General features: G+C 37.8%; 1 protein-coding gene across 2 annotated transcripts in view; it reads left to right on the forward strand.

Annotated features, from left to right (window-relative positions):
• Nucleotides 1–20,728, forward strand: part of LOC131938641 (uncharacterized) — a 55,833-nt gene that overhangs the window by 1,450 nt on the left and 33,655 nt on the right. The window contains exon 1 of one of the 2 annotated variants that reach the window (XM_059296749.1): nt 6,962–7,344. The exons of the other annotated variant lie outside the window; for it this stretch is intronic. Coding sequence (XP_059152732.1) covers nt 7,218–7,344 — 127 coding nt within the window. The 5' untranslated portion in view covers nt 6,962–7,217. Of the gene's footprint in view, nt 1–6,961; nt 7,345–20,728 lie in introns of those variants that run through there. 2 annotated transcript variants of the gene reach the window in all.

Here is a 20,728-nt window from a genome sequence, read left to right on the forward strand (position 1 = left end):
CCACTAAGGAAATAATTCTTAACACCCATTCTTTTATAGCTCTGTTTAAAACATTTTAGCACACAGGAAATTGTTCATGAAGCACATTCTTTTATAGCTCTGTTTAAGACTTTAAGCACACAGGAAATAGTTCATGAAACTTGAAACACATTATTTTATAGCTCTGTTAAAACATTTTAGCACACAGGAAATAGTTCAACCCATGAAAAGTAGGAAAATTTAAAGATGTATTTTTATTTATTTGTTTTGTCAACTATCCACCATTGTTACAAAGACACATTGTATTGGTAAGGTTCTGTTACTTTAGTGAAATATAGAAGTCTGGTCAAACATTTTTTGGTCAACTGTCTACTCTTGTTACAAAGAAACATTATAAATTGGAACTGTTCGGTTAGTTGTAGTAAAAATACAAGGCCTGCCTCTCATAAGCTTTGCCAGATTTTGTGTTATGAGTGAAAATTGGAGGGTCACCACATATTTCTTTAGCTTGTTCTGGGTTCACAAAATCATAAAATGGCCAGAAGTATGTAAGCTGCTGACCATGGACTAGATAATGGCCAGAAGTATGTAAGCTGCTGACCATGGACTAGATAATGGTCAGAAGTATGTAAGCTGCTGACCATGGACTAGATAATGGTCAGAAGTATGTAAGCTGCTGACCATGAACTAGATAATGGTCAGAAGTATGTAAGCTGCTGACCATGAACTAGATAATGGTCAGAAGTATGTAAGCTGCTGACCATGAACTAGATAATGGTCAGAAGTATGTAAGCTGCTGACCATGAACTAGATAATGGTCAGAAGTATGTAAGCTGCTGACTATGAACTAGATAATGGTCAGAAGTATGTAAGCTGCTGACCATGGACTAGATAATGGTCAGAAGTATGTAAGCTGCTGACCATGGACTAGATAATGGTCAGAAGTATGTAAGCTGCTGACCATGGACTAGATAATGGTCAGAAGTATGTAAGCTGCTGACCATGAACTAGATAATGGTCAGAAGTATGTAAGCTGCTGACTATGAACTAGATAATGGTCAGAAGTATGTAAGCTGCTGACCATGGACTAGATAATGGTCAGAAGTATGTAAGCTGCTGACCATGGACTAGATAATGGTCAGAAGTATGTAAGCTGCTGACCATGGACTAGATCAGGGGTCTCCAAACTTTTCAGTCAGAGGGCCGCATTAACTATCAAATTTCAGTTCGGGGGCCAGCTTCTTGCAGGCATGTCTTTGATTTTTCTGGGCAAAGTTCATCAGCCATCACCAACAAACGATTTTTCCTTGGACAAAAAGGTCTCCGCGGGCCGGATGAGAGGACCTCGCGGGCCGTAGTTTGGAGACCCCTGGACTAGATAATGGTCAGAAGTATGTAAGCTGTTGACCATGGACTAGATAATGGTCAGAAGTATGTAAGCTGCTGACCATGAACTAGATAATGGTCAGAAGTATGTAAGCTGCTGACCATGAACTAGATAATGGTCAGAAGTATGTAAGCTGTTGACCATGGACTAGATAATGGTCAGAAGTATGTAAGCTGCTGACCATGAACTAGATAATGGACAGAAGTATGTAAGCTGCTGACCATGAACTAGATAATGGTCAGAAGTATGTAAGCTGCTGACCATGGACTAGATAATGGTCAGAAGTATGTAAGCTGCTGACCATGAACTAGATAATGGTCAGAAGTATGTAAGCTGCTGACCATGAACTAGATAATGGTCAGAAGTATGTAAGCTGCTGACCATGAACTAGATAATGGACAGAAGTATGTAAGCTGCTGACCATGGATAATGGATGAGTTGAACCAGAAAAGATTTCTGATTCAAACATTTTGTTATGTTAGGTAAATTTTCTCAAATCAATACTTCAACTATGCAATCAACAATTTTAAGTGATTTTTAAGTAAAAACAAACATTTGTCATAGACTAACACTTAGAATAAGCCTCCATTAACCCTTCATGTGAAAGTAGGCCATCTTTAAAGTAGAACGCAGTACAAAGTATAAGTACTGAAGTAAACATGATCTCATGATGTTCAGTCTTTGTAATATTGAAAAAAATATATTTAGCTAGGTGTTGGTGAGCTAAACAATCTTTAATTAATTCTCACATAGTTCTTCCTTTATAAAAAGGTTGGTATAAAATGTTAGAACTTTCACCAGCCAAGTCCAAAGTATATTCACATTTCACCCAACAAGTTATTTACTTGGTTGAATTTTTAAAAATCTTGGCTTAATACATTGTGCTCTACAGACAAGAAATATCTGTCCAGAACTTGCTTCATTATGAAATACTTTCATGTTGATTAAAAAAATTATGTGTTTTTATATCTTTTTTTAAAAAAATAGCTCATTAATAAAAAATTTTATCAGCTGTTTTTTTTTGTAACTTAGTCATTTTTTGCATCAAAATCTAGGGGCCTGTTATATTATTTATTGTCTGTTCCTTTGTTCCAAACCTTGAACTAAGGCCATGTGAACAATGGAATAAAGCCCTTGTATACATTACATTTTAGTTAACCTCTTGTGTACATTACATTTGAATAAACCCTTGTGTACATTACATCTGAACTAAATCCTTGTGTACACTACATTTGAATCAAGCCCTTGTGTACAACATTACATCTGAACTAAAGCGTTGTGTACATTACATCTGAACTGAAGTCTTGTCAGTACAGTATAGTATAGCCTCTAAACAAGGAAACAGAAGCAAATGTTCCCAGCGTATACAGCTTGTCCTGTATAGGTTGTCTCACTTATCTGATCAATACCGGTAATCAAAACAAACCTTGGATTAACCCATGTAGATCTTCCACGGTCATCTCCCTTTCTGCCCATTCTAGTAATGTTATGGAAATTTTGTGAATGTACTTGTATTGTTCCCAGCCTAAACGTTACATAATAAGTAGACAGCATTCTATACTTATGGGTTGTCCCGTGTGAAATGGGTTAGTTGAAGTGTAAGAACTTTACAGGAAAGTTCGATTGTCAACTAGTAAAGGGAATTGGGTGGTTTATTAAAACATTTTGCAATGGCTAGCTAGCTAATAAAGGGGGTTGGGTAGTTAACTAAAACATTTTGCAATGGCTAGCTAGCTAATAAAGGGGGTTGGGTAGTTAACTAAAACATTTTATTTCATGATGTAGTCACGCACCAGAAACCAACACTTAGACATTACAATGTCGATAGTCTGGCCAAATGTCCGTTTTATTTTTAGCATGAGTGGGCAGTTGGTATTTTTTTAAATAGAAAATCTTGGTTGTGTGTGAAAAAGTGCAGTAGGTCTATGTAAATATGTCGAGCCCGGGAGACTGTCCCAATGACAAAAAAAAAAAATTCGACTTTGTTACAACACTTGACATTGGTTTCACTGAGAGTGTACATATATCATTTATTGCCGTGGCTGGTATAGTCTGTATCCACGTAAGATTGGTTTCACTGAGAGTGTATATATCATTTATAGCCGTGGCTGGTATAGTCTGTATCCACGTAAGATTGGTTTCACTGAGAGTGTATATATCATTTATAGCCGTGGCTGGTATAGTCTGTATCCACGTAAGATTGGTTTCACTGAGAGTGTACATATATCATTTATTGCCGTGGCTGGTATAGTCTGTATCCACGTAAGATTGGTTTCACTGAGAGTGTACATATCATTTATAGCCGTGGCTGGTATAGTCTGTATCCACGTAAGAAATATCAAATCACGCTGTCGAAATATATGTGTACCTTAAAGTAAGTTAAAGTCAGATCGTGGAAATATCTGCTGTGTAGCTTCAAACCAGACATTCGAAATGTCTGGGTACCATCAAATCAGTCGAAATGTCTGTGTCGTATCAAATCAGTCGAAATGTCTGTGTAGCTTCAAACCAGACAGTCGAAATGTCTGTGTAGCATCAAATCAGTCGAAATGTCTGTTTAGCATCAAATCAGTCGAAATGTCTGTGTCGTATCAAACCAGACAGTCGAAATGTCTGTGTAGCTTCAAACCAGACAGTCGAAATGTCTGTGTCCTATCAAACCAGACAGTCGAAATGTCTGTTTAGCATCAAATCAGTCGAAATGTCTGTTTAGCATCAAATCAGTCGAAATGTCTGTTTAGCATCAAATCAGTCGAAATGTCTTTGTAGCTCAAAACCAGACAGTCCATAATATACAACATTATATAAAGTTTGTCAGCGCTAGTTATCCCAGTCAAGAAAATGACACCAGTCTCGCTGATGTGTTATAAGACAATGTTCAGACACCTATCGCTTATGTCATGTTGCTGCCCAACCCTTAAGGCACACGTTTTCAGCCTGTTTTTTTTTTCTGGCTGGGCTAGGATATTCATGACAGTAACACTGTAAGCAGTTTATTGTTTCACTGTACACTCGTTGAAAAAAATTATGTCATTCAACACAAAAAAATGTAAAATTGCTTAAGATGTATCGACTTTTTCCTTCTACATTCTCGTGATCAAAGTCGTTCTCTTTAATGGTCACTTTAGCCAACTAAAGCTTTATTATAGTGTGTTTGTTACTTTTCATAACTTAAATGTATGATGTTCAATAGCAGCAAAATGTATTCTGTTGTCTAGGTTACCTCACTGTTGTGTGTATTTTACCTCAGTGTTATCAACTAGTTTATCCCACTGTTGCCTAGGCTACCTCACCGTTTCTTAGTTTACCTCAGTGTTTCCAAGTTTACCTCATTGTTCTTAGTTTACCTCACTGTTGCCTAGGTTACCTCTGTGTTTGCCGTTCACCAATCAGCTAATGGTAAACATCTCGACCAAAGGTCATCATCCTATTCCCTTCAGGCAATCAATACATCATTTTTCCCCACAATGTTGGCTGGACAAGGGTCAATATGTGTGTGTGTGTGTTTGGGGGGGGGGGATGGGGGTGCGTCTGTTAGTTCATGGCTTGTTTGTTGTCCTTGAGGATCAGCTTGTTGCATGTGACAGGAAGTTGTGTGGCATTTTTATAGACCTTCAACAGTGAGGATGTAGTGCAACAAAACAAGCGCCATTTTGTTCTGGTGCTGGTCACGTAGACGGTGGCCATGTCAGGAGTCACGTCACATCCTGCCCCTAAAACTACTCCAACAGCAGTTATTGAGGCCTCATGAGCAAACTCTGGGGTCTGATGAGTTAACTCTGGGGTCACACGGGTAAACACGGTGGTTCAAGTTATTAACAAACTAGATATGGCTGCTCTATGAAGTTATTTAGAGGAATACTTCAGTGTGTTAGTTATAACTTGAGGGCTGTTCTACATGCAACAAATCAAGTGCTGGCTTGACTCAATCAAGTGGGGGTCTATATTTGCAAACAAATATTGCATGTTGCAACACAAACTCGCTGCAACATTGCAAATTCAACACGTTACGTGTGTTACCAAGCCTCCCATCCCCTGTCGGTTTGTTACCTGTGTTCAGGCTTTACCTGAGGTTCCCTGCTGTCTATAAATACCATCTGCCTATATCTTTGACCTTCTCAAACATGTTGTATTCCTCAGCACATGCCGCGGCCTCACCCTTTGAACTTTGACATTTCTTTTAGGCTTCGCCTGGTCTACGTCTAGCACACGCCTTTGTTTGATTTCTTTCATATGTTGGCCCTTAAAGTCACCATGTAGGAGCCAAACATGTTGGCCCTTAAAGTCATTATGTAGGAGCCAAACATTGGCTCATAACGGCACTATGTAGGAGCCAAACATGTTGGCTCATAACGGCACTATGTAGGATCCAAACATATTGGCTCATAACGGCACTCTGTAGGAGCCAAACATATTGGCTCAACGGCACTATGTAGGAGCCAAACATATTGGCTCAACGGCACTATGTAGGAGCCAAACATGTTGGCTCATAACGGCAATCTGTAGTAGCCAAACATGTTGGCTCATAACGGCAATCTGTAGGAGCCAAACATGTTGGCTCATAACGGCAATCTGTAGGAGCCAAACATGGGGGGGGGGGGGGTTAAAACGGCACTATGTAGGAGCCAAATATGGTGGCGACATATAAAACTGCTATTGATCGTTTGATTGGCTGGCTAACGGACAGCAATCGAACCGCTTAAACTAATGAAAGGCTGACTCTAAGCAAACATGCTCATCTGTTGAAGACATGAGTTTAGATGATTGCTGTTTGTCCTGTCGTCAAGCTGTGTCTAACACGACACTTCGCTTTTTGTCTTATCAAGCTTTTTGGCGTGTCATCCAGCCTTCTCTAACACGACATCTCACTTTTTGGCGTGTCATCCAGCCTTCTCTAACACGACATCTCACTTTTTGGCGTGTCATCCAGCCTTCTCTAACACAACATCTCACTCTTTGGCTTGTTATCATGCTTTTGGACGTATCATCAAGCTTTGTGTCGTGTCTTCAAGCTTTGTCCAACATCACACCTAGCTTTCTTAAGTCCCGTTTCTTCCCCCATCCCCCACCCAAACCCCACCTTACAACCTCTCTGATGCGAGCTTTAAGATATCATTCTATGTCTTGAGCCTACCCAGCATATCCTATCTTCGGTATGGTTTACCCAGCAACAATTTCTTATGGGTTAGAAAACCCTTTTCACTTAGTTCAGTGAACAAAATGTATTGAAAAGATTTTAAAATTTTACAATATGCAGGTTTTTTTTTACCTCATTACTTCATCCTTTATTGTAAAAAAAATGTTTTAATTTTCGGTAATTGTAACATCTGAGCAGCAATGACGCAGCCACTATTTCACGCTATCTTCACTAATCTGGGTGATAGTCCCTTTATTTCTCCTCCCCCACTCCTCCTACTTAAATCTTTGCAGTTATAATACGAGTAGTTTCGAAAAACGACCCGATACATTTTGTAATATCTCTAGTTAAGTTAAATAAAACGGTATCGATTTCTATAGGTAGTGATTTCCATAAAGCTACCATAGTGTCGACATCTGTTGTTGACACACAAAAACACAACCTCTTCTCACACTGTAGTCGGTGTGTTGGAGTGTGTAGCACGTCGTCAGCCAGCTGTAACGGTCACACACAGAGGCGACACGTTGAATCCTGTGCTATCTTGTCCGTCCACTGCAGCTATCAATTGTTTTAACTTGGTTATCATGAAGTGGGTTACGTCACGTGAGTCACCGGTGGATGCTCTGGATTAGGATACTTCTCCACTGGTGGTGGTGTGGATTTTAGAAGACTGTTCCACTCAGGGTGTTGTGTGCACCTTTCGACCCTGTCACCATGTATTCGTTCACTAAATCGCTGTTTGATGCCAAGTTGAGGATACTGAAAGCTCGATGTGCCAAGTTTATTCGTCGTCTGCTGAGGCTCCCGCTTCTTCTGTTGGCATGGTATTTACATTGGACATGTAAGTTGATTCATTAACCATCACTGGACAGAACACATCACACATTGGTCCACCACTGGACAGAACACATCACACATCGGTCCACAACTGGACAGAACACATCACACATCGGTCCACAACTGGACAGAACACATCACACATCGGTCCACAACTGGACAGAACACATCACACATCGGTCCACAACTGGACAGAACACATCACACATTGGTCTAGTACTGGACAAAACACATCACACATTGGTCCACCACTGGACAAAACACATCACACATTGGTCCACCACTGGACAGAACACATCACACATCGATCCACAACTGGACAGAACACATCACACATCGGTCCACAACTGGACAGAACACATCACACATTGGTCCAGCACTGGACAGAACACATCACACATTGGTCCAGCACTGGACTGAACACATCACACATTGGTCCAGCACTGGACAGAACACATCACACATTGGTCCAGTACTGGACAGAACACATCACACATTGGTCTAGTACTGGACAAAACACATCACACATTGGTCCACCACTGGACAGAACACATCACACATCGGTCCACAACTGGACAGAACACATCACACATCGGTCCACAACTGGACAGAACACATCACACATTGGTCCAGTACTGGACAGAACACATCACACATTGGTCCAGTACTGGACAGAACACATTGGTCCAGCACTGGACAGAACACATCACACATTGGTCCAGTACTGGACTGAACACATCACACATTGGTCCAGTACTGGACAGAACACATTGGTCCAGCACTGGACAGAACACATTGGTCCAGAACTGGACAGAACACATCACACATTGGTCCAGCACTGGACAGAACACATCACACATTGGTCCAGTACTGGACAGAACACATCACACATTGGTCCAGCACTGGACTGAACACATCACACATTGGTCCAGTACTGGACAGAACACATCACACATTGGTCCAGCACTGGACAGAACACATCACACATTGGTCCAGTACTGGACAGAACACATCACACATTGGTCCAGAACTAGACAGAACACATCATGTTTTGTTGATAAAAATTGTAAACTGTAAACGTACAGTATGCATATGTCTCCCTGGTCCGTGTTTTAAATTCAAGTTTTACTTGACACAGCAGCAGGCAGGTTATTCACTAACAGCTGCAGTGGTAAACAATATCACGTGACTATCAGCGCTAGTGAGCTTGTTTGTGTATTGAGAAACGTTACGCTTACCTCCCTTTGCAAACAATCTTATGTTCCCCCCTTATGTAGCCACAAAGAGAATTATACTCGGGGCATCCCGTGAAAGTTAATTGATGATAGTTTTCTATTTTTGGAAGTATTTGCTAATAGAAAACCTACCATTATACTGTCAGTTGTCTGGGCTGTAGGTCTATCCGTCTCCCCTACCCTAAGCGCTACTGCTACACAAATTGTCTCCCGAACAGAGGGTTATACAATCTTGTTAGCAGAGTGATGTCATGAGCCATTAGTTTAATGGATTAGACCAGCAAATCATGTCATAGAAACGTGGTGCTATAATGACAATGCTGGTTTTAAATCGATGGTGGGTTAAAATATGTAGGGGTTGTGACAATGCTGGTTTAAGTAGATGGTGAGTTAAAATATGTAGGGGTTGTGACAATGTTGGTTTAAATAGATGGTGGTTTACAATGTGTAGATTATTATTGACATGGCTGGTTTAAATTATGTAGATTGTTGACATGACTGGTTTAAATTGTGTAGATTATTGTTGACATGACTGGTTTAAATTATGTAGATTATTGTTGACATGGCTGGTTTAAATTATGTAGATTATTGTTGACATGACTGGTTTAAATTATGTAGATTATTGTTGACATGACTGGTTTAAAATGTGTAGATTATTATTGACATGACTGGTTTAAAATGTGTAGATTATTGTTGACAGGACTGGTTTAACATGTGTAGATTATTGTTGACATGACTGGTTTAAAATGTGTAGATTATTATTGACATGACTGGTTTAACATGTGTAGATTATTGTTGACAGGACTGGTTTAACATGTGTAGATTATTGTTGACATGACTGGTTTAAAATGTGTAGATTATTATTGACATGACTGGTTTAAAATGTGTAGATTATTGTTGACATGACTGGTTTAAAATGTGTAGATTATTGTTGACAGGACTGGTTTAACTTGTGTAGTCTATTGTTGACATGACTGGTTTAACATGTGTAGATTATTGTTGACAGGACTGGTTTAACTTGTGTAGTCTATTGTTGACATGACTGGTTTAAAATGTGTAGATTATTATTGACATGACTGGTTTAAAATGTGTAGATTATTGTTGACATGACTGGTTTAAAATGTGTAGATTATTGTTGACATGACTGGTTTAAAATGTGTAGATTATTATTGACATGACTGGTTTAAAATGTGTAGATTATTGTTGACATGACTGGTTTAAAATGTGTAGATTATTGTTGACAGGATTGGTTTACACTGTGTAGATTATTGTTGACATGACTGGTTTAAAATGTGTAGTATGATCGTGCCATCATCAGAACATGTGTAGTATGATCGTGCCATCACCAGATAGATCACACTGTTTTCCACCTTACCTTGCCCCACTTAACACGAAACACATCGAACTCGCTGTGTAGAAGGCCAGTAAAAAAACCTGCAAGATTTTTTTTTGTTGCACAGGTAGTGACTAATGGGGAGTGAAATATGTTGTTGTTTTTTTTCTCTATTGCTTTATTTTTACAATATTTCCTGGGATATTCGTCAACAATTCTTACATTTTTTTTCCCCGTGTTAAAAATAGTTGATCTTCTCTGTCAAAACATTTTTGTGATTAAAATTTTAAACTGTTGATTATTAACACACATTTATCCAAAATCACACGTTATTAAAAACAAAGTATATTTGTCGTCTATTAAAGTAATAGAATTCTGCCATCATTAAGTTGATAGCATCCTATAAATGAGCCTACCATATAGATGTCATGTAGATAGTAGCATCTTATAACCAAGTCCCCTCTACAGATAACAGCATTATATAGTTGTCGTCATATAATTGATTACCTCGTCAAGATGATACCTCCCGTAGTGGAAGCACTAGTGGAGCTGGTGTCACACAATTCACGAGAGGAAATTACATTTTACACCCTCTTCTAATTGAAACTGTTGACGTCAGCGCATCCCCTACCCCTCCCCTCAGCCTCAACAATTTGGCCGGTTTTGTGAGTATAGTCCTTGTATGTATAATAGTTGTCGTTAGTATTGCTTTGCTCGTGACACGGACCAAGACGACTCGTGAGTGCAGATGGAGTAGAGCTCATCTGTTTCAGTTCAAAAGCGATAGTATGACCATCCCAGATTAGCTTGCTGTATGTGATAGTATGACCATCACAGATTCGCTTGCTGTTTACCTTGACTGAAATGTGGTACGTATCGCTGGTTTGACGACCTGTCCACATTTGAAAGAGTTCTATGAACGCACCCCTCACAGTACCGACTCGATAATACATTTCTTTACCATGATCCACTGTTACAAACGGTACCTTTTTCCCCTTTAAAAAAAGCGCTGATAGGTTTTTACATAAAACCTGCACATGGTTTGAACAAATTTAAAAGAGTAGCTTATGATTACACTGATAAAAATGTAGAGTAACTTATGATTATACTGATAGAACTGTAGAGTAGCTTATGATTACACTGATAATGAAACCGAAACCCATGCACTGTTCAAATTATTGTCTCAACAGATTGTCATTGTTCAACGTTCGCCCCTGCCACCCCATTCTCACTTGTTTGAAATTGCCCAATGTATTGACAACTTGATCTGAGACGGAGCAATCTACTTCCTTAATACCTTGATGTGGGGATGTTAGGGTGAGATTTGTGGGAGTTTACCCACACGGAGTGAAATACTTCCTCAAATCAGGGGATTTTGTTTGATCTCTCAGCTGTACACGCGTTATTTCCTGGTTATTTCTCTTTGGTTTTTACATACCTAATTCTCGGTTATCTCCTTTTGTTACCTCCCCTGCCCCGCCACCTCTTGTGTAACCTCCCCTTGCCCACCCCCTCTACCCTGTTAATATCAACACGACCCATTGTTTACGTTTAAACTGTACAAGTTACCTCTAGAGGTGAGCGTGTGCAGACAGGTGTGTTGTTCCTGTAGTTTCTATCAAGCTGTACTGAGTTAATGAGTCGGGGTCTTATGACCAGCTGCACCCCGTCAATGAATCATTGTGTTACTAGGTACTGGACCGTCCGGCAATACGTAGGTCATTATGTAACTAGGTACTGGACCGTCCGGCAATACGTAGGTCATTATGTAACTAGGTACTGTACCGTCCGGCAATCAGTAGATCATTATGTAACTAGGTACTGTACCGTCCGGCAATCAGTAAGTCATTATGTAACTAGGTACTGTACCGTCCGGCAATCAGTAGGTCATTGTGTAACTAGGTACTGTACCGTCCGACAAATCAGTAGATCATTATGTAACTAGGTACTGTACCGTCCGGCAATCAGTAGATCATTATGTAACTAGGTACTGTACCGTCCGGCAATCAGTAGGTCATTGTGTAACTAGGTACTGTACCGTCCGACAAATCAGTAGATCATTATGTAACTAGGTACTGTACCGTCCGGCAATCAGTAGATCATTATGTAACTAGGTACTGTACCGTCCGGCAATCAGTAGGTCATTATGTAACTAGGTACTGTACCGTCCGGCAATCAGTAGGTCATTATGTAACTAGGTACTGCACCGTCCGGCAAATCAGTAGATCATTATGTAACTAGGTACTGTACTGTCCGGCAATCAGTAGGTCAGTAGTATATTAGGTCACTTTTGGACCGCATGGGTGAGCAGGATGCGGATGCGGATGCGGATGCGGAACAAAGGGTATATAGGAAAATACTCCCCCAGCCTGGTACAATGACATATAGCAAAATACTCACCCACCTGGGTAAGTGGGTGAGCAGCCTGGTACAACGAGATATAGTAAAATACTCCCTGGGGGAGGTGGAGGTACATCCTCATATAGTAAAATACTCACCCATCTGGGTGAAGTTGGGTGAGCAGGTGGCGCAGCCTGGTACAATGAGATATAGTAAAATACTCACCCACCTGGGTGAGGGTGGGTGAGGGTGGGTGAACAGCCTGGTACAACGAGATATAGTAAAATACTCACCCACCCTAGGGTGGGGGATGCGGATGCGGAGTAGGTCAGTAGGTCACCTTTTGGTGACCTTGTGACGTAATCATTGACCTTGTGACGTAATTAGTGACTTTGTGACGTCATCATTGACCTAGTTACGTAATTTTAATGCGTTTTTTAATGAGTTTTAATGAGTTTTTAAAATTTTAATTAGTTTTTATTAACGAGTTACGTAATTTTAATGTATTTTTTAATTAATTTGATTTTAATTACTTTGTTTATATTGTGTAATTTTAAATTTTTATTGAGTAGTTACGTGATTGGATTTTAATTTTTTAAATTTTTAAATTTTTTTAAATTTTTAAATTTTGTAATTTTAATTATTTTAATTAGTTTAATTATTATTAACTTATTTTAATTAGTTTAATTATTATTAACGAGTTACGTAATTGGAGTTTAATTTTTTTTAATTTTTAAATTTTTTAAATTATTATTTTTTAATTTTAAATTTTATATTTGTTTATTTGTTTACTTGTTGTTTAATTTAATTACTTTGTTTATAGTGTGTAATTTTTATTAACGAGTTACGTAATTGGATTTTAATTTTTTAAATTTTTTCAAATTTTTAATTTTTTTTTTAAAATTATTAATTTAATTTGCTTATTTGTTTACTTTTTAATTATTTTTTATTTTGTTTATTTTTAATTTTATTTTATTTTATAATTAGTTAAATTATTATTAACTAGATACGTAATTTGATTTTAATTACTTTGTTTAATTTATTTATTTGATATATTTCTTTTCTTTGTTGTTTAATTTGTTGGTTTGTTTATTTGATTGTATGTCTGTTTTTAAATTCTCCCCTACAACGAGCGTGTACTAGAACAGTCTTTGTATACCAGCCTTTAACCAGACATGTAACACCTGTTACGTATCGACCCGCCCGCGATAACGGTCAGCCACAGCTGTTACGTATCGACCGCCCGCGAAGTTTTCTCGGCGCTGCCCGTTTTAATGGGAATGTATTGATCGCACCCACGGGACCATCGGGACAACGGGCGCGTTAATATTGATTCCACACACGGCCATCAAATGATGGTCCGCCTAATTAATTTGGTCATGCATCGTGAGTTTATGTCGACTACAAACATCCATTAGAGACACCTGTTACTCGCTAATGGCACCCGACACGTATCGATCCACATGCGATCCTTTGTTCTTGTCAACCACCGTACAAGGGCCAAGTTAATATTGATCGAACCCACTGACCATCAGTATGATGGTCCACCTATGTGTAATTTTTATTAACGAGTTACGTAATTTGATTTTAATTTTTTTTTTTAAATTTTTAAATTTTAAATTTTATTTTATAATTAGTTTAATTATTATTAACGAGTTACGTAATTCGATTTTAATTTTTTAAATTTTTAAATTTTTTAAATTATTATTTTTAAAATTTTTTTTTTTTTTTTTTAATTGTTGTTTACTTGTTGGTTAATTTAATTACTTTGTATAATTTATTTGTTTGAAATTCATTTTAATTAGTTTGCTTTTAATTTCTTTGTTGTACGCCGTTTAAAATAAAAGACTAACACTAGCGTGTACTAGAAAGTGTCATTGTGTATAACATCCATTTAACCACAGCTGTTACTTATTAGTGACAGCTTGTACGTATCGATCCGCCCGGGATCCTCCCCGGCGCTCCCCGTGGTTGCTTAATAGCGGGCTCACTGAAGCGATCACAACAGGTAATTAATCGAAGCCATTAAGTCCCTCTCCGCGTTAAGTGTGGCGACAGCTGGTGCTGTAATTAGTCACGGCTCTCGGCTTTTTTCATTAGACTACAGCTGTACATGAACTATGTTCACATATCGTACGCCCGGTCATTCTTTGATCAAATTAAAAAATTTTGTTTCCACATGTCCTGCGAACCGTCCCTTGCTATGTATGAAAGATTAATGGTTGTAACTATTCGCTTATAGCGAGGGTCAGCGAAAACAAAAATATATTTAAGGGTCGGAATTTTCTTTCAACCACCGTTAAGTCAGGTTTTGAGACGAAACGAAGTCTCGGTAGGTTCGTGTTTTTTAATGGGCGACAGGGCGACTTGGTGCGTTGGTACGTAGGTATGCGGGGGTAGACATGTTTTTTACAAGTCTGGAAAAGTAATTAAGTTTTTTATGACCGTTCCGATTTTCTTTTGATCTAACCACCATTTGACCACCCTGAGCCAGATAAATTTAACAATTGTCGCAGCGGGGTTTATTTTAAGTGCACCCCGTGCACGCTTGTTTACATTTTAAAAGACGTGTCGCGTGTCTTCCCCTTACGGCTTCCCTAATAGAGAAACGAGAGGAAAGACAACTGTTCTAAAATTAGAACAGCCTTGTCTACAGACACGAGTATCGTCCCTTGTGAAAAAATTCGCGTCAGAATCCTTAACTAAACAGTCAATTTCTTTAAAAAGTTAAAAAATAATTTAGGAAGACAAGGGTTAACAAAATATATATCTTAGTCTTGCAGCAGATTACCTTCCCATGTTCGCTTTAGTATTACAGTTTTCATCAATCTTCTTTTTGACTTGAACTTCTTTAATTTTTAAGAAAGTTTACTTATACATAATACATTACGTCTAATGACAATTTTTTTTTTTATTTTTACCACTCAATGTATTTTCTTTTTCTATATCTTACATTGTCATCTTAATTTTTTTGATCACCTTAGGTGGTGGTAAGGTGGTGGTAAGGTGGTGGTAAGGTGGTGGTAAATTTGCTTAAGATTATAAACTTCAAGTTTTAAAAATCAACAACGTTATAGTACGTCGTCAAAAAAGACAATGAACCTAGAAGGAAGACGAATATATATCTTAGTCTTGCAGCAGCTTACCTTCCCATGTTCACTTTAGTATTACAGTTTTCATCAAACTTCTTTTTGACTTGAACTTCGTTAATTTTTAAGAAAGTTTACTTATACATAATACATTACGTCTAAGGACAATTTTTTATTTTTACCACTCAATGTATTTTCTTTTTCTATATCTTACATTGTCATCTTAATTTTTGATCACCTTAGTAAAAATTTGCTTAAGATTATAAACTTCAAGTTTTAAAAAACAACAACGTTATAGTACGTCGTGTCAAATGACACACCGTTTAAAATGTCTACATTTAAAGTTCACCAAAATAATGACGTAAAAACTAAATATGATATGACGTTAGCATACATATCATTCAATCTAATCACTCTAAAGTACAAATCAATAATTTTTATTGATTAAGGGGCTGGGTGAGTTATTTTTATCACTATTCGCCCTTCCCCTTCCCTTTGTCCGCAACCCCGTTCCCCTTCTCCCATCCAACCTTGCGTCATCACACTAACCTCAATACCAACCGTTAGATAAACAGACCGTACTACTACTACTACCCGCACTATACCTATTCCATTTAAGAGACAAAGGCTGAATGACAATCCTACAGACAAATATTTATTCAACTAATATCACAACCCCCTAGAAACCACTCCAACAGACTGGGATACATAACTTGTAGACACCACTCCTCGTTGAATATCTCTTGCACCCTACCTACATCGACAATTTTGTCCGCCGCCCTCGCCCCCGTCCCTAGTTTGAACTCGGAACATGCATGTTTTGAAATTGTTGGTAACCGAGTTCATACTAGGGACGGGGGCGAGGGCGGCGGACAAAATTGTCGATGTAGGTAGGGTGCAAGAGATATTCAACGAGGAGTGGTGTCTACAAGTTATGTATCCCAGTCTGTTGGAGTGGTTTCTAGGGGGTTGTGATATTAGTTGAATAAATATTTGTCTGTAGGATTGTCATTCAGCCTTTGTCTCTTAAATGGAATAGGTATAGTGCGGGTAGTAGTAGTAGTACGGTCTGTTTATCTAACGGTTGGTATTGAGGTTAGTGTGATGACGCAAGGTTGGATGGGAGAAGGGGAACGGGGTTGCGGACAAAGGGAAGGGGAAGGGCGAATAGTGATAAAAATAACTCACCCAGCCCCTTAATCAATAAAAATTATTGATTTGTACTTTAGAGTGATTAGATTGAATGATATGTATGCTAACGTCATATCATATTTAGTTTTTACGTCATTATTTTGGTGAACTTTAAATGTAGACATTTTAAACGGTGTGTCATTTGACACGACGTACTATAACGTTGTTGTTTTTTAAAACTTGAAGTTTATAATCTTAAGCAAATTTTTACTAAGGTGATCAAAAATTAAGATGACAATGTAAGATATAGAAAAAGAAAATACATTGAGTGGTAAAAATAAAAAATTGTCCTTAGACGTAATGTATTATGTATAAGTAAACTTTCTTAAAAATTAACGAAGTTCAAGTCAAAAAGAAGTTTGATGAAAACTGTAATACTAAAGTGAACATGGGAAGGTAAGCTGCTGCAAGACTAAGATATATATTCGTCTTCCTTCTAGGTTCATTGTCTTTTTTGACGACGTACTATAACGTTGTTGATTTTTAAAACTTGAAGTTTATAATCTTAAGCAAATTTACCACCACCTTACCACCACCTTACCACCACCTTACCACCTTACCACCACCTAAGGTGATCAAAAAAATTAAGATGACAATGTAAGATATAGAAAAAGAAAATACATTGAGTGGTAAAAATAAAAAAAAAAATTGTCATTAGACGTAATGTATTATGTATAAGTAAACTTTCTTAAAAATTAAAGAAGTTCAAGTCAAAAAGAAGATTGATGAAAACTGTAATACTAAAGCGAACATGGGAAGGTAATCTGCTGCAAGACTAAGATATATATTTTGTTAACCCTTGTCTTCCTAAATTATTTTTTAACTTTTTAAAGAAATTGACTGTTTAGTTAAGGATTCTGACGCGAATTTTTTCACAAGGGACGATACTCGTGTCTGTAGACAAGGCTGTTCTAATTTTAGAACAGTTGTCTTTCCTCTCGTTTCTCTATTAGGGAAGCCGTAAGGGGAAGACACGCGACACGTCTTTTAAAATGTAAACAAGCGTGCACGGGGTGCACTTAAAATAAACCCCGCTGCGACAATTGTTAAATTTATCTGGCTCAGGGTGGTCAAATGGTGGTTAGATCAAAAGAAAATCGGAACGGTCATAAAAAACTTAATTACTTTTCCAGACTTGTAAAAAACATGTCTACCCCCGCATACCTACGTACCAACGCACCAAGTCGCCCTGTCGCCCATTAAAAAACACGAACCTACCGAGACTTCGTTTCGTCTCAAAACCTGACTTAACGGTGGTTGAAAGAAAATTCCGACCCTTAAATATATTTTTGTTTTCGCTGACCCTCGCTATAAGCGAATAGTTACAACCATTAATCTTTCATACATAGCAAGGGACGGTTCGCAGGACATGTGGAAACAAAATTTTTTAATTTGATCAAAGAATGACCGGGCGTACGATATGTGAACATAGTTCATGTACAGCTGTAGTCTAATGAAAAAAGCCGAGAGCCGTGACTAATTACAGCACCAGCTGTCGCCACACTTAACGCGGAGAGGGACTTAATGGCTTCGATTAATTACCTGTTGTGATCGCTTCAGTGAGCCCGCTATTAAGCAACCACGGGGAGCGCCGGGGAGGATCCCGGGCGGATCGATACGTACAAGCTGTCAATAATAAGTAACAGCTGTGGTTAAATGGATGTTATACACAATGACACTTTCTAGTACACGCTAGTGTTAGTCTTTTATTTTAAACGGCGTACAACAAAGAAATTAAAAGCAAACTAATTAAAATGAATTTCAAACAAATAAATTATACAAAGTAATTAAATTAACCAACAAGTAAACAACAATTAAAAAAAAAAAAAAAATTTTAAAAATAATAATTTAAAAAATTTAAAAATTTAAAAAATTAAAATCGAATTACGTAACTCGTTAATAATAATTAAACTAATTATAAAATAAAATTTAAAATTTAAAAATTTAAAAAAAAAAATTAAAATCAAATTACGTAACTCGTTAATAAAAATTACACATAGGTGGACCATCATACTGATGGTCAGTGGGTTCGATCAATATTAACTTGGCCCTTGTACGGTGGTTGACAAGAACAAAGGATCGCATGTGGATCGATACGTGTCGGGTGCCATTAGCGAGTAACAGGTGTCTCTAATGGATGTTTGTAGTCGACATAAACTCACGATGCATGACCAAATTAATTAGGCGGACCATCATTTGATGGCCGTGTGTGGAATCAATATTAACGCGCCCGTTGTCCCGATGGTCCCGTGGGTGCGATCAATACATTCCCATTAAAACGGGCAGCGCCGAGAAAACTTCGCGGGCGGTCGATACGTAACAGCTGTGGCTGACCGTTATCGCGGGCGGGTCGATACGTAACAGGTGTTACATGTCTGGTTAAAGGCTGGTATACAAAGACTGTTCTAGTACACGCTCGTTGTAGGGGAGAATTTAAAAACAGACATACAATCAAATAAACAAACCAACAAATTAAACAACAAAGAAAAGAAATATATCAAATAAATAAATTAAACAAAGTAATTAAAATCAAATTACGTATCTAGTTAATAATAATTTAACTAATTATAAAATAAAATAAAATTAAAAATAAACAAAATAAAAAATAATTAAAAAGTAAACAAATAAGCAAATTAAATTAATAATTTTAAAAAAAAAATTAAAAATTTGAAAAAATTTAAAAAATTAAAATCCAATTACGTAACTCGTTAATAAAAATTACACACTATAAACAAAGTAATTAAATTAAACAACAAGTAAACAAATAAACAAATATAAAATTTAAAATTAAAAAATAATAATTTAAAAAATTTAAAAATTAAAAAAAATTAAACTCCAATTACGTAACTCGTTAATAATAATTAAACTAATTAAAATAAGTTAATAATAATTAAACTAATTAAAATAATTAAAATTACAAAATTTAAAAATTTAAAAAAATTTAAAAATTTAAAAAATTAAAATCCAATCACGTAACTACTCAATAAAAATTTAAAATTACACAATATAAACAAAGTAATTAAAATCAAATTAATTAAAAAATACATTAAAATTACGTAACTCGTTAATAAAAACTAATTAAAATTTTAAAAACTCATTAAAACTCATTAAAAAACGCATTAAAATTACGTAACTAGGTCAATGATGACGTCACAAAGTCACTAATTACGTCACAAGGTCAATGATTACGTCACAAGGTCACCAAAAGGTGACCTACTGACCTACTCCGCATCCGCATCCCCCACCCTAGGGTGGGTGAGTATTTTACTATATCTCGTTGTACCAGGCTGTTCACCCACCCTCACCCACCCTCACCCAGGTGGGTGAGTATTTTACTATATCTCATTGTACCAGGCTGCGCCACCTGCTCACCCAACTTCACCCAGATGGGTGAGTATTTTACTATATGAGGATGTACCTCCACCTCCCCCAGGGAGTATTTTACTATATCTCGTTGTACCAGGCTGCTCACCCACTTACCCAGGTGGGTGAGTATTTTGCTATATGTCATTGTACCAGGCTGGGGGAGTATTTTCCTATATACCCTTTGTTCCGCATCCGCATCCGCATCCGCATCCTGCTCACCCATGCGGTCCAAAAGTGACCTAATATACTACTTAGGTCATTATGTAACTAGGTACTGCACCGTCCGGCAAATCAGTAGATCATTATGTAACTAGGTACTGAACCGTCCGGCAATCAGTAGGTCATTATGTAACTAGGTACTGCACCGTCCGGCAATCAGTAGGTCATTATGTAACTAGGTACTGTACCGTCCGGCAAATCAGTAGGTCATTATGTAACTAGGTACTGCACCGTCCGGCAATCAGTAGGTCATTATGTAACTAGGTACTGCACCGTCCGGCAAATCAGTAGATCATTATGTAACTAGGTACTGTACTGTCCGGCAATCAGTAGGTCATTATGTAACTAGGTACTGCACCGTCCGGCAAATCAGTAGATCATTATGTAACTAGGTACTCCGGCAATCAGTAGGTCATTATGTAACTAGGTACTGTACCGTCCGGCAATCATTAGGTCATTATGTAACTAGGTACTGCACCGTCCGGCAATCAGCCGTGTGCACGTACCGTGAGCAGATAACGACGAGATCGATACACACTGTGTAGGCGGGCCGTGTTGGCATCGATTGTGTGAGCACTGAGCCAGCATCGATTTCTGGCGTGTGCTCACCCCCCT

This window comes from Physella acuta, unplaced genomic scaffold, assembly GCF_028476545.2.
Source record: "Physella acuta isolate Inbredline_101_S28 unplaced genomic scaffold, ASM2847654v3 ptg000254l, whole genome shotgun sequence".
Classification (NCBI taxonomy): Eukaryota; Metazoa; Mollusca; class Gastropoda; family Physidae; genus Physella; species Physella acuta.